A 21382-nucleotide genomic window follows, 5' to 3' on the forward strand; every position below is an offset into this window, starting at 1 on the left:
CTGGAGCATTTAAACCCGATGTCGCGGTGGATGTGTGTACAGTGTACACACGCGAGAGTGTGGTGTACGTGCCGCCGCACGGCCGGATGAATCTGTCGAGGGAGAGAGGGCTGCGGAAGATATACCGGAAGCCGTATCGTCGGGGAAAACGCTGCGGAGTCTGGGTGATCGTCGACGCGAAGAAAAGGAAGGAAATAGCTTCGGGATTTCTTTCGCGATTCTTATGAGGGTCGGGCGCGAAAAGTGACGTATATTGTTCGTCGCGTTTACTTCTCGGAGTAAAAAAAATTATCGGGAAAAATGTTTATTCAACTGTACGACTACGATTTGCGCGATGAACTCGGCGCGTTAAGCCGGTTAGACGAGCTAAAACTCGTTGAAATTCGCGGATTAATAATTCGCAAGCCGATTAAGTTATTAGCGATGTTAATAGACGAGGCGAACGAAAAAGCGATAATTTTAGAACACGCGTTGCATAAGCGAGATTGTGATTTTGTGTCAAACATAGTCCCCCCTGGGGCAAGCGAATACAATTCGTAATGACGCTCCGTATCGGTGTGCACATATGTATTCTGTATGTTTACAGATACGCGACAGTGCATCCGAGAACTGTGTCCGATAGCACGTGCTCGGGTGTGCGTGAAACACGGTGATGCGTGCCGAAATGTTCGCGCGTGTCCGCGATCTCGCTTCGATCCACATGAAAGCGATCTTCCGACTGTGATTGTTATCTGCTCATTAATTAAGAAGCATCATCGCTTTGTCGTGTATCGATGTTGTGTTAATTACAAAAATATTAAATAATTTCATAAAGGAGCTAGCGAACAAAGCTCGTTCTTAGTGCTTATAATTATATATTACAAACGACGAATATACATATAATATTCCAATTTAAAACTGCGAGCCGATAAATGTCGGACTGAAACACAGCTATCGTTGCATGGAACATTAAAAACCCTTCCCTTCCCGGAATTAAATCGATTTAATTATCTAAAAACTGTAAAGAAATTAAAAACTTGAAGAAATTAAAAAATATTAAAAACTTTTAATGATAATTATTTCTCAGATCCGTGAGCCCTTTTATATTGGTCTATTTGTCCACGAGAGAGAATAAAGAATTATTTTTTATTAAAACAAAAAGGAGACTGCATTAAAAATGACCAAAAATACCCATTTTTTAATTTTTTAAAAGACTTTCTTAAAGCTTTTAAAGACGAGTAATTTTTTTTCCGTGATTTCCGATCCTCCCCCTCAATACACGAAAGGATACGCGTAAAACCGAATGGAAATAATACCGCATTGACGGGGGCGATTTATTGTTGGCATCCGGACTTAATTACGCGATTATTCCCATGCACTCCTGGATCAGCGGCGGTGCATCGGCGGCATGAAATATCTCTGGCGTGCCGTGTTTGACACGCGAGACACGTATTCGCCATATGCGGCGCGACGAGGACGCGAAGGGTGCGTGGCGCGTCCACGTTCCCCCAGAGCGTATCTATAACTGGCGTATGTACATACGTGATTTGCACGCGTACCGCGGGCGGGGAGGGGGAGGAGTGAGCTCTCGTAGCCGAGTTATCAAATCGATAACGCATGCACTCGTCGCGTGATTGGCAGACGGGATACCGGAAGTAGCAGAGGTCCATCCCGAGGTGTCTCTTTCCCGAGTGTGCTATACAAAGTCGCAAGATCCAGAACATCGACTCGCTCGTTTCGCTCGCGGCTGGATTTGAGTGACGCAGAGGACGATTCACGTTTTTCATGACGATCAAAGGGTGGAAGCGAAATGACGGTCGAGAATGAAAAGAGATGATCCCGAATGAGCTTTCTACGTAGAGATAAAACGGACTAAACGTGAGGGAATTTTTACGAGAAAATCGAGACCGAATTAAAAATACCGATGAAACGACGATCCGTTCAGCGAATCGAAATGAAAGATATCACTTTAAAGTTGGAAATTTCCGCGGATCAAAGGCTCGTAGGAAGGGCGAATGGACCGACGATTTTTCGACGTCGCTCTTTCGGGGAATTCCTTCTCTTCTCGAAAGAAATATGGAGTGCGACTCACCTCTACCAGAACGCCTTTGAAATTCTGGCTCATCGTCACGCTGCCCAATTTGACGCAGAAGTCGCCGATCTCAAATCGCGGTCCCTTGGACTCGATCTTCGTTTGCTTCTTACTGGTGTAAATGTTCGTCATTTTTAACATCAGCAGATCGAACAGGCCATCCGCTATCAACGGCACCACTTTGCTGCCCGACTCAAGGAGGGCGAACACCGAGGCCGGTTGCTCCGAATTGTGCAGCACGTGCACGGTCCTTTGAACGCCTGCAAAATCATATAAGCATCATGTTTGAGTACAAATTTTGTTACGTGTTCGATGACGTGTCTATCAAACTGTATAAGGAATAGCAAGAAATAATAAATATCAGCGTCGAATTGCTCGAATAATCAAAGTGAGTCTTTATTATCATTATCGTATCGCTAAAGAGAATTGTCTTTTATTTAAAATCATTAAATTAAATTTGATTTATTAATAATTATCATAATTATCAATTCTGTTTTTATTTTGTGCAACTGCAGACGCTGTCGACCTTGCATTTACACAGACGATAAGTATAGCATTTATACGTACAAATAGCAATTATAGCGTCTCGTCTAATTCGGGCTTCCGTGCAACGACGAGCAGGATGATCGCAGTCGAAAGGCAACCACGCGCGAGAGGCCTTTGGCGGTGCGTACATACATTATCTCTTCTCGGTGGAAGCCCATATGCACGTACCTATATTGCGATCGCGCGGTGAAATCAGACGGCAACTGAAACTTCAACCCCTATCGTTGAAGTTACATCGCGCGGCAGTTGCGCGCCGTCGACTCGCATATCGCGGATCCGCACACGAGGTATGTCTGTCCCGAGATTGTCTGTCGAGATTGTCGGTGCGAGATCGGCGCGTCTTTGCCGGGAGCTTGATATTGCGCGAGTAATAACAATCCTGGTCTAATAACTGCGCCAGTATCAGGTAATTCCGCGACTTGTCCGCGGGCTGCTGCAGGGTAAACTCGTTCGTTACGAAATTAGGAAAAAAAAAGAAGGGAACGCGCTGCTGGAATATAGTTAGGATGCCATTACACGTCCATTGTTCATCCGCAAAGCAGAAACACGCGACGAGCCTAAATTTACGACGTGTGAAACTCTTCTGAATATTCATAATTCGTCCACCACCGCTCCCGCTCAGCTCGTGCTTTCGTCCACGTAATGACAAGGTACGGGTGTGTAGGCCCCCTAACGTATGAATAATTTATAGTAAAATTATAACGCGCCCTTTTAGCGCAACACGATTCAAATGACACGATTTTTCATCCGCGAGGCGAACGACCGCGGACAGTTTTATGCGCTCTAATTTCGGGTTGCCGGCCAATGTGTTTATCGCTCTGGTATAATATTCGATCTAACCGCCCTCCGGGCTACTCGGAAATCATTTCCGCCGTGTCTATATCGTCAAAATCCCGATGCCATCGAAATCATCAGTCTCTCAGAATAACGTATCATGTAGAAATAACTCTATCAATTTTATAATTCTACTAATTAGCGCTGCTAGTTGGTATTTGCGTTGATATTTTGTAAAATTGTCACCGGATGCTCTCGGAGACCGCGCCGAGGCATCAAATACTATTTCCGATCTTTGGCGTTACATCCGTGTTCATGTAACGCAAATAATTCGGCCAGCGAGGACGAAACGTGCCGTTGAAACTCGGTGTACTCTAAGCAGCTTTACGCGCGTTCCGATATATACGCGCGGCTTCTGCAAAACGGTGGACATATACATATATGTATATCTCGTTCGCGCTCGAACGGCCGCAGATTAACGAACGACCGGATTGCTGTCTCTCTCTCTCTCTCTCTCTCTCTCCATCCCCCTTTCTACTCTCCATCCGTCGTCGGGGATCTTCCTCCTTCCCCTCCTAACCCCTTCGCTGCAATTTGCACCAACGATCGGTACTGTGACGCGCCGCATGCCGCATACCGCATCGTCTGCATCGCACGTTATGCGGCGCCGTTACGCGGACGCACCGCAGGTGCCGCAAACGTGGATCCCGCCGTTGTCCGCGTCTTCGTAAAAAAGGGTAGGGGGTAAGAAGAAAAATCAACGAAGGATACCCTTTCTACCTATTCGACCTATTCTTAATAGGTCAGATCGATATTTCCTCTCCACCTGCGAAAACGTCGCGTCGGTGTCTATAGTTCTTTAATGATTAACGGTTGAGAATAATAATGAGGCCGGCTGATGAATTGAGCATCGAAAGAGAAAGGGAACGGGTGGCAAGATCTTCGGTTAATTTCAGACGGATTTTACTTGGATGGAATTTTCACTTGGAGAGCTCGCACAATTGCGAAAATACATATATCACGTGACTGAATAGACGTGATAAATGATAATGCCTCCTTGACGTTTTGAAATTGAGAAAATTCTTTCCACATCGGCCAGAGAAGGCCGCGTTCAAAATTATATAAAACGTATCGAGACATTTTCATGCGTCAAACTGCAAACTAGTTTCTCTCTTTTGTTATTTTTAATGCATGAGCTATTCAATTCAAAATTTATTGCTAAAATTCAGATTATCCGTCGTTGTATTCATCGTTCGAGCATAATGCAATCATGCGTCATCGTCAAACGCATTACTTTAAATTTCGCCGGTAATGCGACGCGTGTCAATTATCAGGCAACGATACCGAGAGCAGGTAATTCCTTTGTTATCCGATTATAGCTATATAGCATCGATTAGTCGGCCGTCGAAATGCAGCATTTCGCTAATTCGTCCGGATACGAGGCGAGAATTTGACGCTGACGAAATTTTCGCATTGCGTATCCAATTCCTAGTTGCACTTTAATGCAGACAAACATTTTAAATTATAAGTGATTCGCCATAAAGGGATGTTCGAGCGCGTGCTTGCGCAAACGTAAACGTAAAACTATAAGATGGATTGCTTTTAATACAAGACAGATATGTTAATCATATAGACTCGGCCAACTAATTATCGCGTCATTTTCTTTCGTCATGTCTTACATCGATGATCGATGTCTCTTCGACGAGAGAACGATAAAATATTTGCTCGCTTATAAACGAAATTTTTGAAAATCTCGCGTCGCGTCAGATCGCGTTTCGTTTTCCCCCCATCTCCGTCGTCGGTCGACGTGTCTCGTTGTGTGTGAAACGGCGCCGCGGCAATTAATTACTTTCATCGAGCCCCGCTCTCATGCTCCAGGTTGCATCTGCTTTGTCGCTCGGCGCCCGCCGCGCCGTGCCGCTGATCCAATTTTCAAGCTGCGAGAGCGCGTCCCGGAATCGCGTCCCGCACGCGAGGGGGAAGAGAAATGTTATTGATGAAGCATTACTATATAAAGCGCCGCATTATTCGCGCGATAAATCAAACGTAATTTCGGACGCGCCGCAAAATATACGCCGGACGGGTTGTACGCTGTACAATGCCTCCGGAGCCTTATAATTAAAACAAGAGCGCGGAGAATTTGCGGCTAGAAGAGGAGATGAATTTCGCAATTATTCAGCATCCGGTTTGCGTGCTGGGAATATTTCAAAATGTGTCAGTCAGTGATACCTATTAATATAGAACAAATTATTCTCGGCGCAAAATGTTTCAAATCGCATTCAAAATATTATCTTTTTAACTGTAGAAATATTGGATTTATAATTATTAGATCATTCTTCTCAAGAAATAAGTATTCTTGAGGAATTTAAAGGTAAACTGGATAAAACGCATAATTTATTTTTTAATGACTCTCTCTGATGTATAAAAGTTTCAAAGAGATTTGCCGCTCGCTTTCTCTTGCCGACAAATTTTTTACTTTATCCGTCAGAGACAGAACACAATAAATACCTGCGTAAATAAATTTGTTAATTAATACGACGTCAAATATTTAACGATAAACGCGACGTTGAACGTGGCACTGCGGCATTTCACAACAGGTGTTTTCATCACGATTTCATTCGATTAATGCGTTTAAGTTACAGCTACTGGCCGGCCAATATTTGAAAAAGCGTTCAACTTGACGGGATAATTTGATGCGGTATTATAGCAAATGGGCAACAGGGATGGATCGAAAGGGATCACTTTCTTCCCTCTCCTCTCGTTCGTCTGTCGGGGAGATTCGCGATCGCTTTATTAAATGTTTCAGCTGCTACCCAGCGGTCGTGTGCCGAACGATCCACCACTCAGTGAAAGTTCACAAAGCCGGTACTTATCTTGTACCACTGGTGAGCGAAAAACGGAGGAGAAATTGCGTTCGACGCCGCGAGACGATTCGCGTCTCCGCTCCGTCGCGCTCGCGAATCCCATGCGTCTAGCATCTTGCGCATTATTAATATCAAGGTGAAACCCGATAAGCTGATAATCAAAGGTCTATCTTGTTCGGATTTGTCGGTCAGGATGTATCAAGATGTCGATATCTGCGAATGAATTTCTAGCCGAGTCGTATCCGATACATCCGAATCGAAGCGTGACTTTGTTACGCGAGGAGCGCAATTCTCTCTCCCGCTGCACGACGAGACGCAATGACGCGTGTGAAGCGCGGTTTGCGGCGATATCGTGACAAATTGACGTTCGAATGTTCGAACGGGTCTGTCGAACGGCAGGCACGAGGACGAGGTTCTCGATTAGCCTCGACCGCGCGGAGATCCTTCCGGTGAGGAGAATTTCGGCCGTGACGCGATCGGGCCGGGTCGATAAAGAAAAAAAAAAAGAGAAAGAGAAAGGAAAAGAGACGGTCACGAGCATGGTCCACCCCTTTTCGTTTTCGGCCCTCACCCCCTCCGGTCGTTTGTGACGTAAACAACTTGGAGCATCACCAGGCGCCATTGTATTTCGGACCCCCAGGGTATTTCGATCCACCGGTATATCCACCCCAATTCCAAAACGAACCCCGCGGGGAAACCCGAGGGGGGGAAGAGGCCACGAGACTCTATTGTCGAGCAATTTATCCTCCATTCAGCTCATCGTGCCGAGAAAGAGCTTCTCACTGGGTGTGTCCGCGTGATCCTTCTCCCCTTCTCCCTCGTATTTTAATATTTTATCGCGACATTAATTAGAATCATATGAAGTTGTTACGTTTATGATATTATCGCGTCGCGTCCTTGTGCGCTCGCTTTACGAGCGGTAATTCAAGGATAAAATCATACCGCGCGTCGTCCTTCTACGTCGTCGTTACATTCCTCGGAGAAACGTCCGGCGAAAATGCAAAGTGTCGCATCGATACGTATCTCGTTATGTCTCCTCGCCGCGCGAATTAATTAGCGACTATTTATACCGGTCGGACTTGAACGGCGTCCGTCCCATCGCCGTAAGGCGACTCGCTCGTTCATAATCTCCCCCGGATCGATCCGGATTAAGCTGTTGTACACAAGCTGGTCGCGATACGTTAAATTCTCCCTCCGATTCTCTACATAGGCCCCGGCCTTTTTTATCTTCTCCCTCCAGGATGGGTCGCTGGGTGTAACAGACCGCAACAGACGCGTATAATCGTTCGCTTCTAATCGTATTTACAATCGCGCTCAAATTGCAAACGTGAATCTAAATACAACCGCAAATGAAAAAGAGTCGCCCCATCTGCGGCGAATAAAGGACACTTTTATCGAAACTCTTTGCTGGAGAAAGTAAACTACTATTCGATAATTCTCTTTAAAAAAAATTTTGTTCTCGGTATTGGAAATTGACGTATCTTTATTCTGGCTCGTGATGTCCTACCTAATTTATTCAATTTCAGATAGACAGACGGCTATCATCCTGAGAGATGAGAAAGCGGAAACGCCGCGTGCGAAACGAACAAATGGCGGGCACTTAAAAAGCAGCGCATTACGTCGATTGAAAAATATATGCCGGAACTTCCCGGACAAGCCGACAAATGCCACCCACTTCGCTATTCTCTAACCGAGGGGTGCCTCGACCTACCCCTTTTTCCGAACGTTCTAAGGGTCCCCGATCCATCTAAACCAACCCAGACCTAACCCAGTAACTCCACTCGCGGTCATTGTAACCCTGAGGCAGCACCCAACCCCTCTCTGTCCACATCGCGTCTCTCTCTCTCCGGATTTCTCCTCTTCAATATCTCCCCCCCTCTTCTTCCCCTTATCTCCTCGTCCCCTACTTACCCCCCGCACGTACAAAACATGCGGATTCGTGCGCGGCGGAGGCGAGGGATGGTTGTCGGGGGGAAGAGGGGGGGGTTGTGCGCAGGGGGTTTTCGTGCGCGACGCCACAGCCAACCCGACGGGGGTAGTGTCTAGGGGGCTGCGTTCTCTCCCTCTCTCAGTTGGCCGCGATTCATCGCCGGGTATGTACGTCCCGGTCGTCGTGGTGGCCGGGTGGCACGCCAGCAGCAGGTCGAGGAAGCGCGAGAGGGTGGACTCCGGGTCGCGCTTCCGTCGCAACCCTCGTTCTCCACCTCCTTTCCCATCGCCTCCTCTTCCTCCGTCTCTTCCTCTACCTCCTGCTTCCTCGCGTCGCGTCCCGAGAGAGGGTTAAAGTCGCTCCCACGACCTCGCGGGGGACCTTTTTTTTTCGCAGAAGAGCGAAAACAGCGCTCTCGCGACTGCGAGATGGGTGCAACGCGGCTGCCACGCCGATGCGACGCGAGTGCGGCGAGGTGGTGATATACACACGTACACACACGCTGAACAACGACGGGAAAGGTGTGTGCCATAATTAAGAAAGTAACGAAGAAATGCGCGAACATCTTCGTCATAGTTATGGATGCTGCGATATCTTAAAACCGACGTGCGAGATCGCCTCGACCAATGTCAAACCGTGAAATCATGCAATCCATTAATCAATTAATCCTACGATAAAATCGATCGTGCTTCCTTCAATTTTGCGATGTGAATTTTTCGCTCCAACGTACTTTCAAGATTATTCCATTCTTCTTGATATTACGGCGTCTTCGCTCGCTCGCGAAGTCGTCGCGAAGCAATATATGCATCGTCGTGAAATTGTTCAGGTAGTTCGCGGATACTGAGTATAACGCGCGACGAATCGAAAAAAAATCATGCATTGCCGGAAACGGTAGTGTCGATGATCGATCGCCGTCGCACGCATAATAATTGCTGAAATTAATGCGACAGTCTCGATTCGATTAGCGCTAGATTTGATCGTCGCTCGATAGCGCAGAGAGAATTTACTCGCGTCCAATTAAAGAGGGGTATCTCGAAACAGCAATCCCTCGAAAGAACGCAACCCCGCTCTTGGCGCGACAATTAACGTTTGGAGAGAACTTCTTGAATTGCGCGATCTGCGAATTAATGGAGCATTTACATTCCCGGGGAAAATGCGAGAAGTAAATGAAATTGCGGAATCAATTGCACGCGAAATTTCGAGCCAGGGAAATCGGGATTAAATGGCCAGCACAGCTGATTGATTAATCATTAGGCGAACGCTTTAACGATCGACCGACGCTCTCTTTCTCTTGTAAAAAGTAATCGTGAAATAAGAGGTATAGTAAAAGCTACGAGAGAGTAAAGAGTTATAGAACGAATCCTGTGCAATCAGCGTAAAAACATTTAATTAACAAAGTTAAAGACACAGACGGAAGATAAATGCAAATGTTATCTTCATTGCATTCGTCGCATTATATTTTAAACCTTGATGTATATTAAGATACGGATTTTTTTTTTTTACAATTACGAGTAAAAGCTGCCAATACGCTCAACGTATGTCTGCGTTTGGGGGCTAATACGGTGACGTATCCTGTCGAGTACGGTGCCTCTCGGAGAGAAAAATTTCCTTTTATCGAGGCAATCCTCTTAAAGACAGGATTTAAATTCATCCGCCTGTACATCCGGCTTTCAAGAGTTGGATCTTCGAGACCCTCTCGTGTATATCCTCGCTTTCCAAAATTAATAAAATAAAACGTCCTTTCCACTCTCGTCCTAATATTGAAACTTTTATTTCATATATTTGTACGGAATTTTCAGTGATATTTATCTCTCGCGCTGTCGGAGACTCTTTCTCATACATACGAATCGGGAAAACGGTCCGTTGCATCACGACCGTCGCGAATGCACTCGCGTCATTGCGGATGGCTTTAGCGATTATACGCGCGGGTATAATCGTTACGCGGGCGAAGCCGATGATACGGGCGTGATCTCGACCTCGCGCGAGGCTAACAATTCGCGCGACTCTCTCGATTCCGCAGAGCGCTCGACGACGAGGAGCGTGACGACGAGATCCGATCCGACCGATAATGGATGGAGGTGAACGCGCGAGTGTATTTCGCGGAGCAAGCACCGACGGCGAGCGACGAGCAAGACGGCTTTGCATAATCCGCCGCGCGCCGGTCCGCCTCCTCGTCGAGGGAGAAGAAGCGGAGGACGAGATGATTCCACGCGGCGCGACGAGGATCGCGTTTTTACGACGGCCGATCGCGCGATCGGCGGCTGTCTCTCGGTAGAGACGAACGAGGACAGGGGAATCCCGCAGAGAAGATCTGGTCGCGTGGCACGGAAGAACTCTCGTCGTCGGCGTCGATTCCACCGAGATTGAAAAATCGCGGACTGGTTGCCGCTACTCTGGGCGGGATCACGGTTTCTTTCCACTTTCTTTTTTTCTTTCTTTCGCTCTCTTCGCTCCCTTTTAACGGCGTCGCGCGCGCGATGCGGACTACCAGGGGGAAGGAAGTGCAGCATCTCGTCGAAACCGGAGCAAGGTGATTAATCACCCGCCGCTGCGGATGCATTGACCAGTCGATGCAGCTGCATAGCACCCGCGTGCCGCGACTCGCCCACGCAAATCCTCTCGGTCGTCTCGTAGCCGATCGGCGCGCGATCGGACGAGAGTGGATGAGGATTACACGGCGTAGGTGAGACGTTCTATTCGTCGCGAGAACATCGCGAGAGAGATGAGAAGCGGCACGGAATCGCTGGAATCGCGGCTCAGTCGCCGCGATCGGTCACGGATTCTCGCGTTGATCTCGAGGAAACGCCGTGACTAAACGTTTATCGGGATGATTAATAGTTTTTCGCGAGAACGATGCACGCGACGATATCGATGTTTACAGTGTATCGGGACTTGAGACGCGGGTTTAAAGGCTACGTCAGCGAAATCGACCGCTGCGTTCGTGGCAGGTAGCGATTTCTCCTTTATATAAAAACGGGCAGAATATTATTTATCCGAAATTAAAACGTGACACCCAAAAAGAAGGACTTGCGAGAAATTGGAACGGTGAGAGGAATTATATTAATAAATTTAAAGTAACGGGATTCTCTCTCTGCACTGATTAAAGGAGCAACGCTAGGAGGGAAAATGAGAAATTAGTTTTCTACCGGTTGGAAAGTTGATAGTTGATAGATACCGGCACGGATTATTTTCGATAGAGGAGCACGGGAATGGTTTGGGTGTCCGGCGTGATCGCGGGACTTCATGTCGCTTTAAAAAGAATAGCGTGTCGGTGCAGTGTTGCACATCGGTCCATCGGTAACAGCTGCATCATGGACGCGCGCGGCGTCGTGTCGCATCGTCTCGCGTCAGCAAAAATTCACTGGCGCGAGGGGCTTACTTATTGTGCACCGGCGCGACCTTTTCCCCGCCGTTTTATATCCCGGTCGCGTAAGCTCCGGCGATGTGCGGGGTTTATCATACGATTTAATAGCGTTCTGGAAGGTTATTGGTCCGTACAAACTTGGAGCGTCACGAGGGACGTGGAGAGGAGGCCCCAGCTCTTGCTCTCTCTATCTTTCCTCCTCTATGGATCCTTTCATTTTACGCTCGGCGATCGATCGAAGAATTTAATCTGCAGAGAAAGAGCAAAGCCGTCGCTTTCTCTCTCTCTTCCTCTCTCTCTCTCTCTTTCTCTCTTTTCGTTATCAATAGCGACCGCTGATTTTCCGCTCCGCGACTATCGACGATAACGCGCTCTCGCGATGATCGTTAAGTTATTACAATATTTATCATCTGCACTGACGCGCCATAAATATTTTAAAGCATTATAATCCCAACGCGGATAAAAAGAAGAGCTTTAAATTAGCTTTAAATTAAACTTTCATGGATTAAAATCAATTTTCAAGTTTTAAATTTCGCTACAGTAAACGTAGCGAAACCCATAAAATTAAATCTCTGATTTTAGAATAAATTATATGGTTCGGAAGATATTATGATTCAGGGCTGAACTGAAAGAGAAAAATCAGCGGTTATGTGTGACAACTGTGATAAAAATATCGGTGAAATCTCCGCGAAGATTACGCGTTCGACCTGATGCCGATTAAAGCAAATGCTCGAGCAAATGTCAGGTATCGACCTTTACAGAATGGAATATCGAATTCCGCGTCGTGGCTCCGTTACTGACCTTCGCAACCTTCACACCCACGACAATTTTCGCATGTTGCAATTTTTGCAACGCATCCTCAGCATTTAGCGGGGGATCGCGAGCGTCCCCCTGATGCGTCCTAAATTCGAGCATAAGGTTTCTGCGTGCGTGCCTGCACGTTAATTTAAATTAATCGGTCGCTGCAGCGACAATTGATTTAATGCGTGGCTCAATCCGGCCTCTGACACGTTCGCGCGCGATGAGTTACGGTAATTCGCGCGCAAGACAGAATCCATTTACAATGGAGACATTTACAGAGTAGATACACACGCGCGTGATTGCGCGTGGGCGTTTAATGCACATCGGGCTTTTGTGTTTCTCCGCTCTATCTGCGCGCATTATCGTCGCGCGCTGTGCGATTTTTTCCCCGCGAAGATCGCGATTTCTCCATTCCACGTAAAATCACGGCGATCATGCTCGCGATAACCCGAGCATGTAAAATAAGATTAATGCTCGCAACACGTGACAAGAACATACCGTATCGCACACTCCGTTTTCGCTCGTCAATTAAAATTAATCCAGAATCGATAATGATACTGCGCAATGTTCTCGGATAAATGCAGCGCACAATGGACAGAGTTCTTTTCTACCCGCTGCACAATGACGAATAAAATTTTTTTTTATTTGACTTCACAGTGCGACGAAATGAGCAAAATTTAATACGCAAATGCATATACGTCCAATGAATTTCACAATATTACAATTCGACTCACTGATACGCGATTATTCCTTTGTACGACAGGCTTATCCGGCTATTCCCGGCTTACGTGAGAAAAATATGACTGCGTCATATTTTTTATATAAAGAAAATTCGTAATTAAAATTTGGAGGCACGTTTCGGACCTCACGCGCGCGAGAGAGATAATTCGAACATGCGAACGTGCGACGCGTTCGTAAATCGTGATGGGTGTGTGGCGAAAAGTAAACGAGAGACATGCGACGCCTGTATATATGTATACGCCTGTGTGGGCGATAAATTTCCGATTCACGATGCTGCAGATTGCGCTTGTATGGCTGAGCGCGTATATATATTCCTCCGTCAAAGTACTTTCCACTTTCCTCTCGCCCAGCTTATGGAAAAAGTTTAGTTTCCGTGACGATAATCGTCGTTTTGATTTTTCGCGTGCGTGACGATGAGAGAGGAAAGCGACGTGCGATTCGAACGAATAGCAACTTAAGTGACAAGCCAATTTCCCGGAAATACGACATGACGCGACAGGAATTTTCTTTTGTGTTTCAATGAGAGACCCGTAAATTGCTAATTGCGGTTAATTAGAGCTGTATGATTCGTAAAAGAGCAAAGTGAAGTAATTAGTAAATATGTAGGTGCTACAAACGGGGCAAATTGCGGAATTTCCGAGATTTAATCTGATGAAGCTGTTGCAAGGACATTTGACGGTACCTACTATTTACCGCGCGAAATGTTTCTCGCGCGAAAAGGGAATTCCGGAAATACGAAAGTACTGTTGTATTCCGGCTCTCGTTTGCGAATTCGTTTGCGGTCGCGACGAGGCGCCGGTGAATGTTCGACGATGGCCGATCGACATCGATAAACTCGTAATTAAAGACCATTCACAATCGGCGGATCCGACGCGCTTTGGCGAATCTACGGTACACCGTCAATCTTTGCTCTCCTCGCAAAAATTCGCGCGCCGCGCGTTGCAATAGGTTTCCGATTGAGTATAATTGAACGTGACGTCGAGTAGCGTTTCCCGATATTAAACGAACACGCAAGCGAATATCATTCACGGTTATTACATCGACGTCGAATACAATCGAAGCGACGTCGCGCGCATCGAAATGCTGTATACGTATACGTGGTTAACAGCATCCTGGGATCGCGGAAGATATACTCTGCGCGCATTACGATGATAAGTAGGTAATTATAACAACGTCAAATGAACAATGCGCGGAATGTTCGCGCAAGAACGGCTGTTTGATTCTCCGATTTTCGTCGGGCATCCGTAACTCTCGCACCTGCGAATTGTCGCGAGATATAGAGAGACCTCGTGAATTTTTAATAAAATTAACTCGCGACGATCGACGACCCGCGGGAGAGTCGTTTGCCGGCGATTTATCCGCGTCCAAGGTTGTCATTTAATTCTGATCGATTGCGAAGCCACGCGGAAGCGAGCGCCCGTTTTCATTCGCGCGTATATAAGAAGAACGGATCCCTCCATCGTCGTTTTCGTGCCGCGATTGCGGTCGTACCCTTCGCGCGGCGCGAATGGAGAGGTCGCCGTAGAAGAGTAGGTAGTCGTAAGATCCTCTTCTCTCGTAGCGGTACAGGGATCAAAACTTTTCAGCCAGCCAGAGTCAGCCGGCGTCTCATAATTTATTCCTGCGCGAGCGAGAAAGAGGGAGAGAGAGAGAGACGCTTTGTAGAAACCTGCCACCGAGTATAAAGAGAAGAGGGATTTTTCTTTCTCTCTCTTTGCGTCCCCTTTTTTATATCCTCTCACTGCCTGCGTCACAAATCTCACAAACGAGCCGGGACATTATTACTCCGGCCTGTCTGTTCGTTCGCTCTTTCTTACGCGTCTCTCATTTTTCTTCCCCCTAACTACCGTGGCACATCGCGGCCGCGATTCGCGACATTTATCGTCAGGAGAGAATAAATATTTAATATATGACCGAACATAGTTGAACGTCGGATCGCAATAACCGTGAACAATAATTTAATCCTAGGACGGAGATATACGAGAGTTATGCGCGCTAGGAATTACAGGCTGGGCTACGTGGAACGTCGTACGTGGATTAAAAGAGGGTTGCGAGAGAAAGAGAATGATGCATGTTTTTTAAATTAACGATCGACGGACCGACGGAATTCCGCCGCGGGTGTTGCGGAAAATACAACGTTTCTCTGCCGGCGTCACGTGCTCGGCGTAATTGATGTTCGATCGATCGATCCCTAGTCGCGCTAGATAGACACGCTGCACCGATTGCGCTTCATGGAGATCGGAAATAAATCGTTCGCGATAAAAGCGAGCGATTTCCGTCTACTCGCGGCGCGAACAATGCGCCCCGATGTGAAAGCGCGACTCGCAACCAATTCTGGATAAACTGTATAAACAATGCGTCAACGTAAATCTGCAAAACTCACGATAACCGATTGACAGGTAGCGTATATCTCTCGTAGCTTTGAACCGTTACGTAACAGACAATTATTCATATTACGTGGATCTACGATATTGATTAATGAAGAGGATTACTCGGCAATGGTTGCGATACGAGACGCGTGAACATTTTTTTAAATAAAATACAATTACTGCAGCGTGAAAGAGTTCAAAATGCCAACTCGCGCTAACGACCGTTGTCAGAATCTAATACCGTATTCAAAACGGGACCAATTGAACGGAATCGATCCTCGGACGATCAACGTCCGTATCCGTGATTGGGCCTAGATGTGTCGCGTCTGCGATGTATCGCCTAATAAGATCCGAAGATCTTCTAGAGCGAATCGCTTGAACGAAATCTCTTGTCGAACGTTTTAAAGCGCGCGCGGCGATCGCACGATGAAATCCCGTGAATGAAAATCGTTGGTTAATCCGACGGTAATTACGGGTAAATTCAATCGAATTAATGGCCGTGCCGCCAGTGCGTCGCGTGAGTTATCGGCCGGCTGCTGCCAGGAACACGAGGCTGGACTTCGTGACCCGATATTGCGTCGTCGGTCCCGATATTGGCAGCGGCAGCAGCACTTCGGAATCTCGGAACGAGAGGAACAATAGCCGGCGCGACGCGCGAGTCGCGCTATCTTTGACGTCGCCGATCTCTCTGGCCGGCAGAATTCCATCGCCTCGAATTGCGAAAAATATATTTGTCTTCAAGATTGCCCTTAAAGTCGCAAAAGCCGCGTATAATCATAAAATAAACACTTTTATCATTTAGCAGAGTGATATAATTAGCGCAAGTATTAATTACTCGCCTATTTTGCAAAATTCATATAGTAGTAATAATAAAATAACAATAATAATGCGATAAAAAAGAAATTATAAAATGGATAACTGATAAAACGCGCGCGGCGGAATATTTCGAGAAATCGTGTCACGCTTTGCATGCCGATGGACGCCGTATTTTTGTTGACACCTCGGACGGGCCATAAGGCACATTCTGCGTCCGACTTTATTTCCGTTTCGTTACGGACAGCACGGATATAATAACGGTCGGACGGTGCATTCCTCGACCGCGGGCGCGTGGAGGAGCGCGTTGAATTTTTGCATCGTGCCGCGCGCGAAGTGACGTCGCATCGTCGACGGCATCGCTAATGGACTGCGACGTTTTTACAGGCGGAGTTAAAAGCCCCGACCCGTAACAGTGACGTTTTGCATGCGCACTATTTATACTTGTGCACTATTAGCCGGTCCGATACGATAAGACACGCGTTGTGGACGGGTGAGAAAGACGTTGGAAATGCGAATCGCGTTCACGCAAAAGCGCATCGACAATGACAGCGATCAAAAAAATATAATTCCAAAGATATATGTACGAGAAATCTTTTATCTTTCGTGCTATTTAATTTATTTTTCAAAAAAATTAACGTAACAAGAGATTAATAATTGAGAAAAGCTTGATGGTTCACGTGAATTTCTCTTTCGAGATAATGAAAAGGTATCTAACATTTTAAGCAGCTCGGCATTCGAGATTGTTTTTTTTTGTCGAGAACTTACGCTCGATGCGTTTTAGTGGAAAAAAAAACCGTGGAGTAAATTTTTTCTTTCTCTATCCGCGTATAACAGTATTTATTTGGAAAAGAAAGATTTTTCTCTCTCTTAAAAATATACGTAACATTTCTGCTTCCGAGTCCGCATTAAAAAATTTTTATTATTCGTATAATATTTTCCAACAAGCGGATCACCGAGTATCTCGTGAATTTAACTCGACTCGGGAGGAACAATCGCGAAATAAATAAACGTTGCTTTCGTAGTTAAAGCGATTTCTTCGTGTCTAGGCAAGAGGAAGCGGAAAAACGCGGTCGCGCGCGCGCGATTCCGTGCCGACTTCGAAATGTTTCATCAGGGCGCAATGTTCCCCGAACACACTCTGAGAATTCTTTTCGTAGGACAGGTCTTTCGGACGACGAAATAAGATCTGTGCCACGTAGACGGTGGTGAGGAAGCCGAGAAGGAGCGAGATAACTCGACGACGACAACGACGACGTATGACCCAGATGTATAGGAAACAATCGCGGGCAAAAACGACAATAATGACGACGCTGGAGATAAGTGCGGAATCCCGACAATAAATATATGTAAGACTGATACCGTGACCCCCGAGGAAAGGATAACACTGCCCATGTTAGGAAGGAGATAGCGACGCATCGATCGCGCGCGCCAAATATCCTCCGTTGTTCTCTCCCGCGTGGAGGAGACGCTCGTTTCCCGAGAAACTTCGCTCCGTGTACCTTCCCGCGAAGACAGAGCACTTCGAGGACACCTGGGATACTTCGAATATCGACGAGCTAGCGAACGAAGAGGAGAGGCATGGAAATCGCGAGCAGCTCCACCGATCGCGACTCTGTGAAGATCCCCGCGACGCCGTGACGCGCGAGTTCCATAGGCGAGGAAAGTGGCCGACGAAGATACGAAGAAGAGATGTCACTGAATCACAGATATTACGTAAGTAATTTAGATCTGTTCTCAGGAGAGTAAAACGCGAGAAAGGATAATAAGATACCGTAACGACGAAACTTGTGACTTGTTGTCCGGCATTTAAAAATTAAAGCTGTTATAAAAACGAGGAAAACTGGATAACGAGAAGGTTTCTGAGTGTGAATTCCAAATTCAAATGTTGATTAGGAAGATAAGCCGTTTTCTTTCGCGCTCGCGAGACGCGCCCCGATTCGCGCGTCTTTTGTATTCATTCTTAACGCGAGTAAAAGTTTTTAGTCGCGAGAGCGCCGCTGAGGAAGCACTCGTTGTTGTAAACTTTAAAGTCGGTTAGTGGGCGCGTCGCGTTGGACATGGACTCGCGCGCGTCGAAGATGAAGAGATCAATATTAAAGTGAAATTTAACCGGGAGATGCAATCGCGATTATCGCGAATTCAAGCAGCCTCGATCGATTAATCATGAAAATATTACATTCGTCATGAATACGTTGCAATTACGAATGGAGGTACATTGAACTATTTTCGGAGTAAGAACTCCGCTTCTCCCTCGGTCGCGCCACAAATTACGTTGCCCCAGTTAATAAAGTATGCCGAGATTACACGGCTGTTTCGCGCCACTCCTACAATGCGGCGTACTTGACGACAAATTCGAATCTCCACCGCAGTACGGTGGTGGTTATTGTTCGGAATGGCCGTAGCCAGAACGTAACAGATAAGCGTTGGACCTCGTAGGCCAACCGGCAGCCTTGCCGCTTGGATATCGACCGCCGCTGTCGCCTATCCTTCCTGTGTATCTCCCGTGGCGCAACTGCGTCCGAGAAATTAAAGCTATCCGTTTTAAAATCCATTCACCCTCGTCGCAATATGTCTAAACGGGAAACGTATCCCGCGCGCTCGGATAATTACGAACAATTCAAGTTAGCTTTTTCTTCGTTTACGTTTTGTGTTACGGAGCTTTTCCCTGAATTTCTGCAGAATGTACGGTCAAGGTGTGTATCTTGTATCATTATATAATCAATCCACGTACATCTTGCGTAACCGATACGTTCGTCACGCCAAGCGTTGCGAACCGATGACGTTCGATTTTTTTATCCTCGACGCAACATATCGGAAGTATCGCTCATATGCCGAGTCAGCCACGTCTGCGGCCAAGTGGAGTGAGATTATTTATGCATGTATGCATCTTGTATATCGATTCTTTCGCGCCAACACGACGTATATTATTATTATTACCTTCCCGTGCTTGACGAGGAGACGTAGCGCGCATCAAGAGCAGCTGCATCGGCGCGGTTGGCATGCGGGCGGACGTATAAAATATAGCGGTAAAAGTGTCGCTGACACGTTAGAAAAATCGCTACTGCAGCCGAAGGAATAAATTATCGATATACAGGGACACGTTCTCTCGTTCCCTCCCTTAAGTCATCGCGCGGCCGACCGAGCTCGGGAAGTTAAAGCGGACCGCGCCGAACTTTTCTCGAGAGATAGGCATCGATGTCAATCGAATTTTACGGCTTTTCGCGTCTGTCTGGCTCGCAGAGCCCCTTAAAAGAGCCACGGATACGTCGGGACAATTATCATCGTGACGACAAGAAAATTCGCTAGAAGTTTGATCAGCGGAGTTGGGATTAGGATTGCACGGACCGATCATTCGAAAAATGTTTTCTGAACGAAAGAATTTTAGAGGAGATTAGCGGAACAGTTTCCTGTAAAGTTATCGCAAAGTATCTTCGCCTCATTCTAATAGAAAATGATTAATTGTAATATGAGGAAATAACATTAAAAATAGCTTAAGAGCTAATAATTGAGAAGTAATTTAAATGACAGAATTAAACGGATGCAAGACTCTAGTAAGGAATAACAAGATAGAAGGATTTTATGTCATGTCTCTGTTTAAAGTAGGTTTCGCCATTAGCAGTCCGTCTATTAGAAACGAACAACAGCGGTAATAGGTTCCACTCTTTTAAGACTCGCATAGTGTTCCGCGAATTCTGCAGCGAGGACATCAAAGCCATTATTGTTAGCTGGCAAGAATACTTAGCACTTAGCAACGAACAAAGGTTCCAGACATCAAAGACTTTGTTGGGAGGTAATAAAAAATTATTGCATAGGATAGTTACATAAACACACGGATACACATACAGACTGTTTAGAACATCTCCTTTAAACCATAGATATTGGCAGCAAAATAGTTTTTCGGTAGGGATGCCAAGAAATTTCAAGTTTCAAGCGATTGAAAATTAATCGTTTCGCCGAATTAAGGTCTGAAGATGCAGACGACCAGTTGAAGTATTAATTCCTACGGAGATATATTAAATCGTAGAGCACGCGAGATATCAAGAAGTTTTACGTTACAAACGATTGAAAATTAATCGTTTCGCTGAGTTAAGATCTGAAACTGTAGACGATCAATTAAAATATTAATATCTGCAAAAGTATATAAGTCTTACAATTAGTAACGCAGGAATATTGCTAATATGGTCAAGGACAGCGCAGCGCCTCGACATTTCTCGTCGACGGCGAACGCATGCCAGTTTCGCGTGTATATGTGGGTGTGACCATACCGATATTTCGCCCGCGAAATCCAGGTGATCGGTGCAGAACGATGCAGGTTCGCCACATGTTTATTCATAGACGCGGTTGTTCGGGCACCACGTGCGACGCAGACGCTCGTTACACACGCGTGCAAACCTGGTCTGTGTTGCACACGCGCGACAATCCGTTGCTCCGATCGTGCTGCATTGTTCTTTTGCTCTGTCGGACCGAGATGCTCTAAAGGCGGCGTGAATCATCTCCTATTCGTAGACGAGGGTGCGCACTGGGCATCAGAAATGCCTCTAATAATCATTAGACCCCGAAATATCGTGTTTATGCTAATATATATATATCACGATTGTATGTACAGCACGAAAAATAGGCGACCGAAGATTGGTATTTGACAAGCCTTAGATTTTATAAAGTCACGTGTAAAAGATAACGAGATTCGAGGCACAATATACATGTCAAATATACAGTAATGTGTTTTTCCTCGGCGTACATTTTCCTTTTTTCCACATTTCCTTTCCATACGTGCTTCCCATTCTCGTTATGAATAATCGTGATGTATAAATATCCAGACACATGAGTAAAGTGCATTATTTAAGCCGTCAAATTTACGCGCGTACGTGTTTACGCACGCACGTCAGAGCCGCGGACAAGATTGCCCGCCGTTGACGTCCGTCGTCGCGTTTGTTGCACTCGCGAAAGCTCGCGAAAGCCTACTCTTGGGCCGCCGCTTTTTTTAGTCCTCTCGATTTTTCCCCGTCCGTAAGGCTGATTGACGCGCGCATCGCATCAACACCCTGCCTTCGCGATACCTTTTCCGACAATCGCGACGCAACGTCAGTGACTTCTCTCGAAATGACA

The 21382-nt window shown here is 46.4% G+C and overlaps 1 protein-coding gene across 1 annotated transcript in view; it reads right to left on the reverse strand.

The window, feature by feature from the left end:
- Nucleotides 1-21382, reverse strand: part of LOC112465365 (very-long-chain enoyl-CoA reductase-like) — a 71574-nt gene that overhangs the window by 6033 nt on the left and 44159 nt on the right. The window contains exon 2 of the mRNA XM_025032880.1: nt 2072-2331. Coding sequence (XP_024888648.1) covers nt 2072-2331 — 260 coding nt within the window. The remainder of the gene's footprint in view (nt 1-2071; nt 2332-21382) is intronic.

This window comes from Temnothorax curvispinosus, unplaced genomic scaffold (assembly GCF_003070985.1).
Source record: "Temnothorax curvispinosus isolate PA1 unplaced genomic scaffold, ASM307098v1 QBEX01015150.1, whole genome shotgun sequence".
Lineage (NCBI taxonomy): Eukaryota > Metazoa > Arthropoda > Insecta > Hymenoptera > Formicidae > Temnothorax > Temnothorax curvispinosus.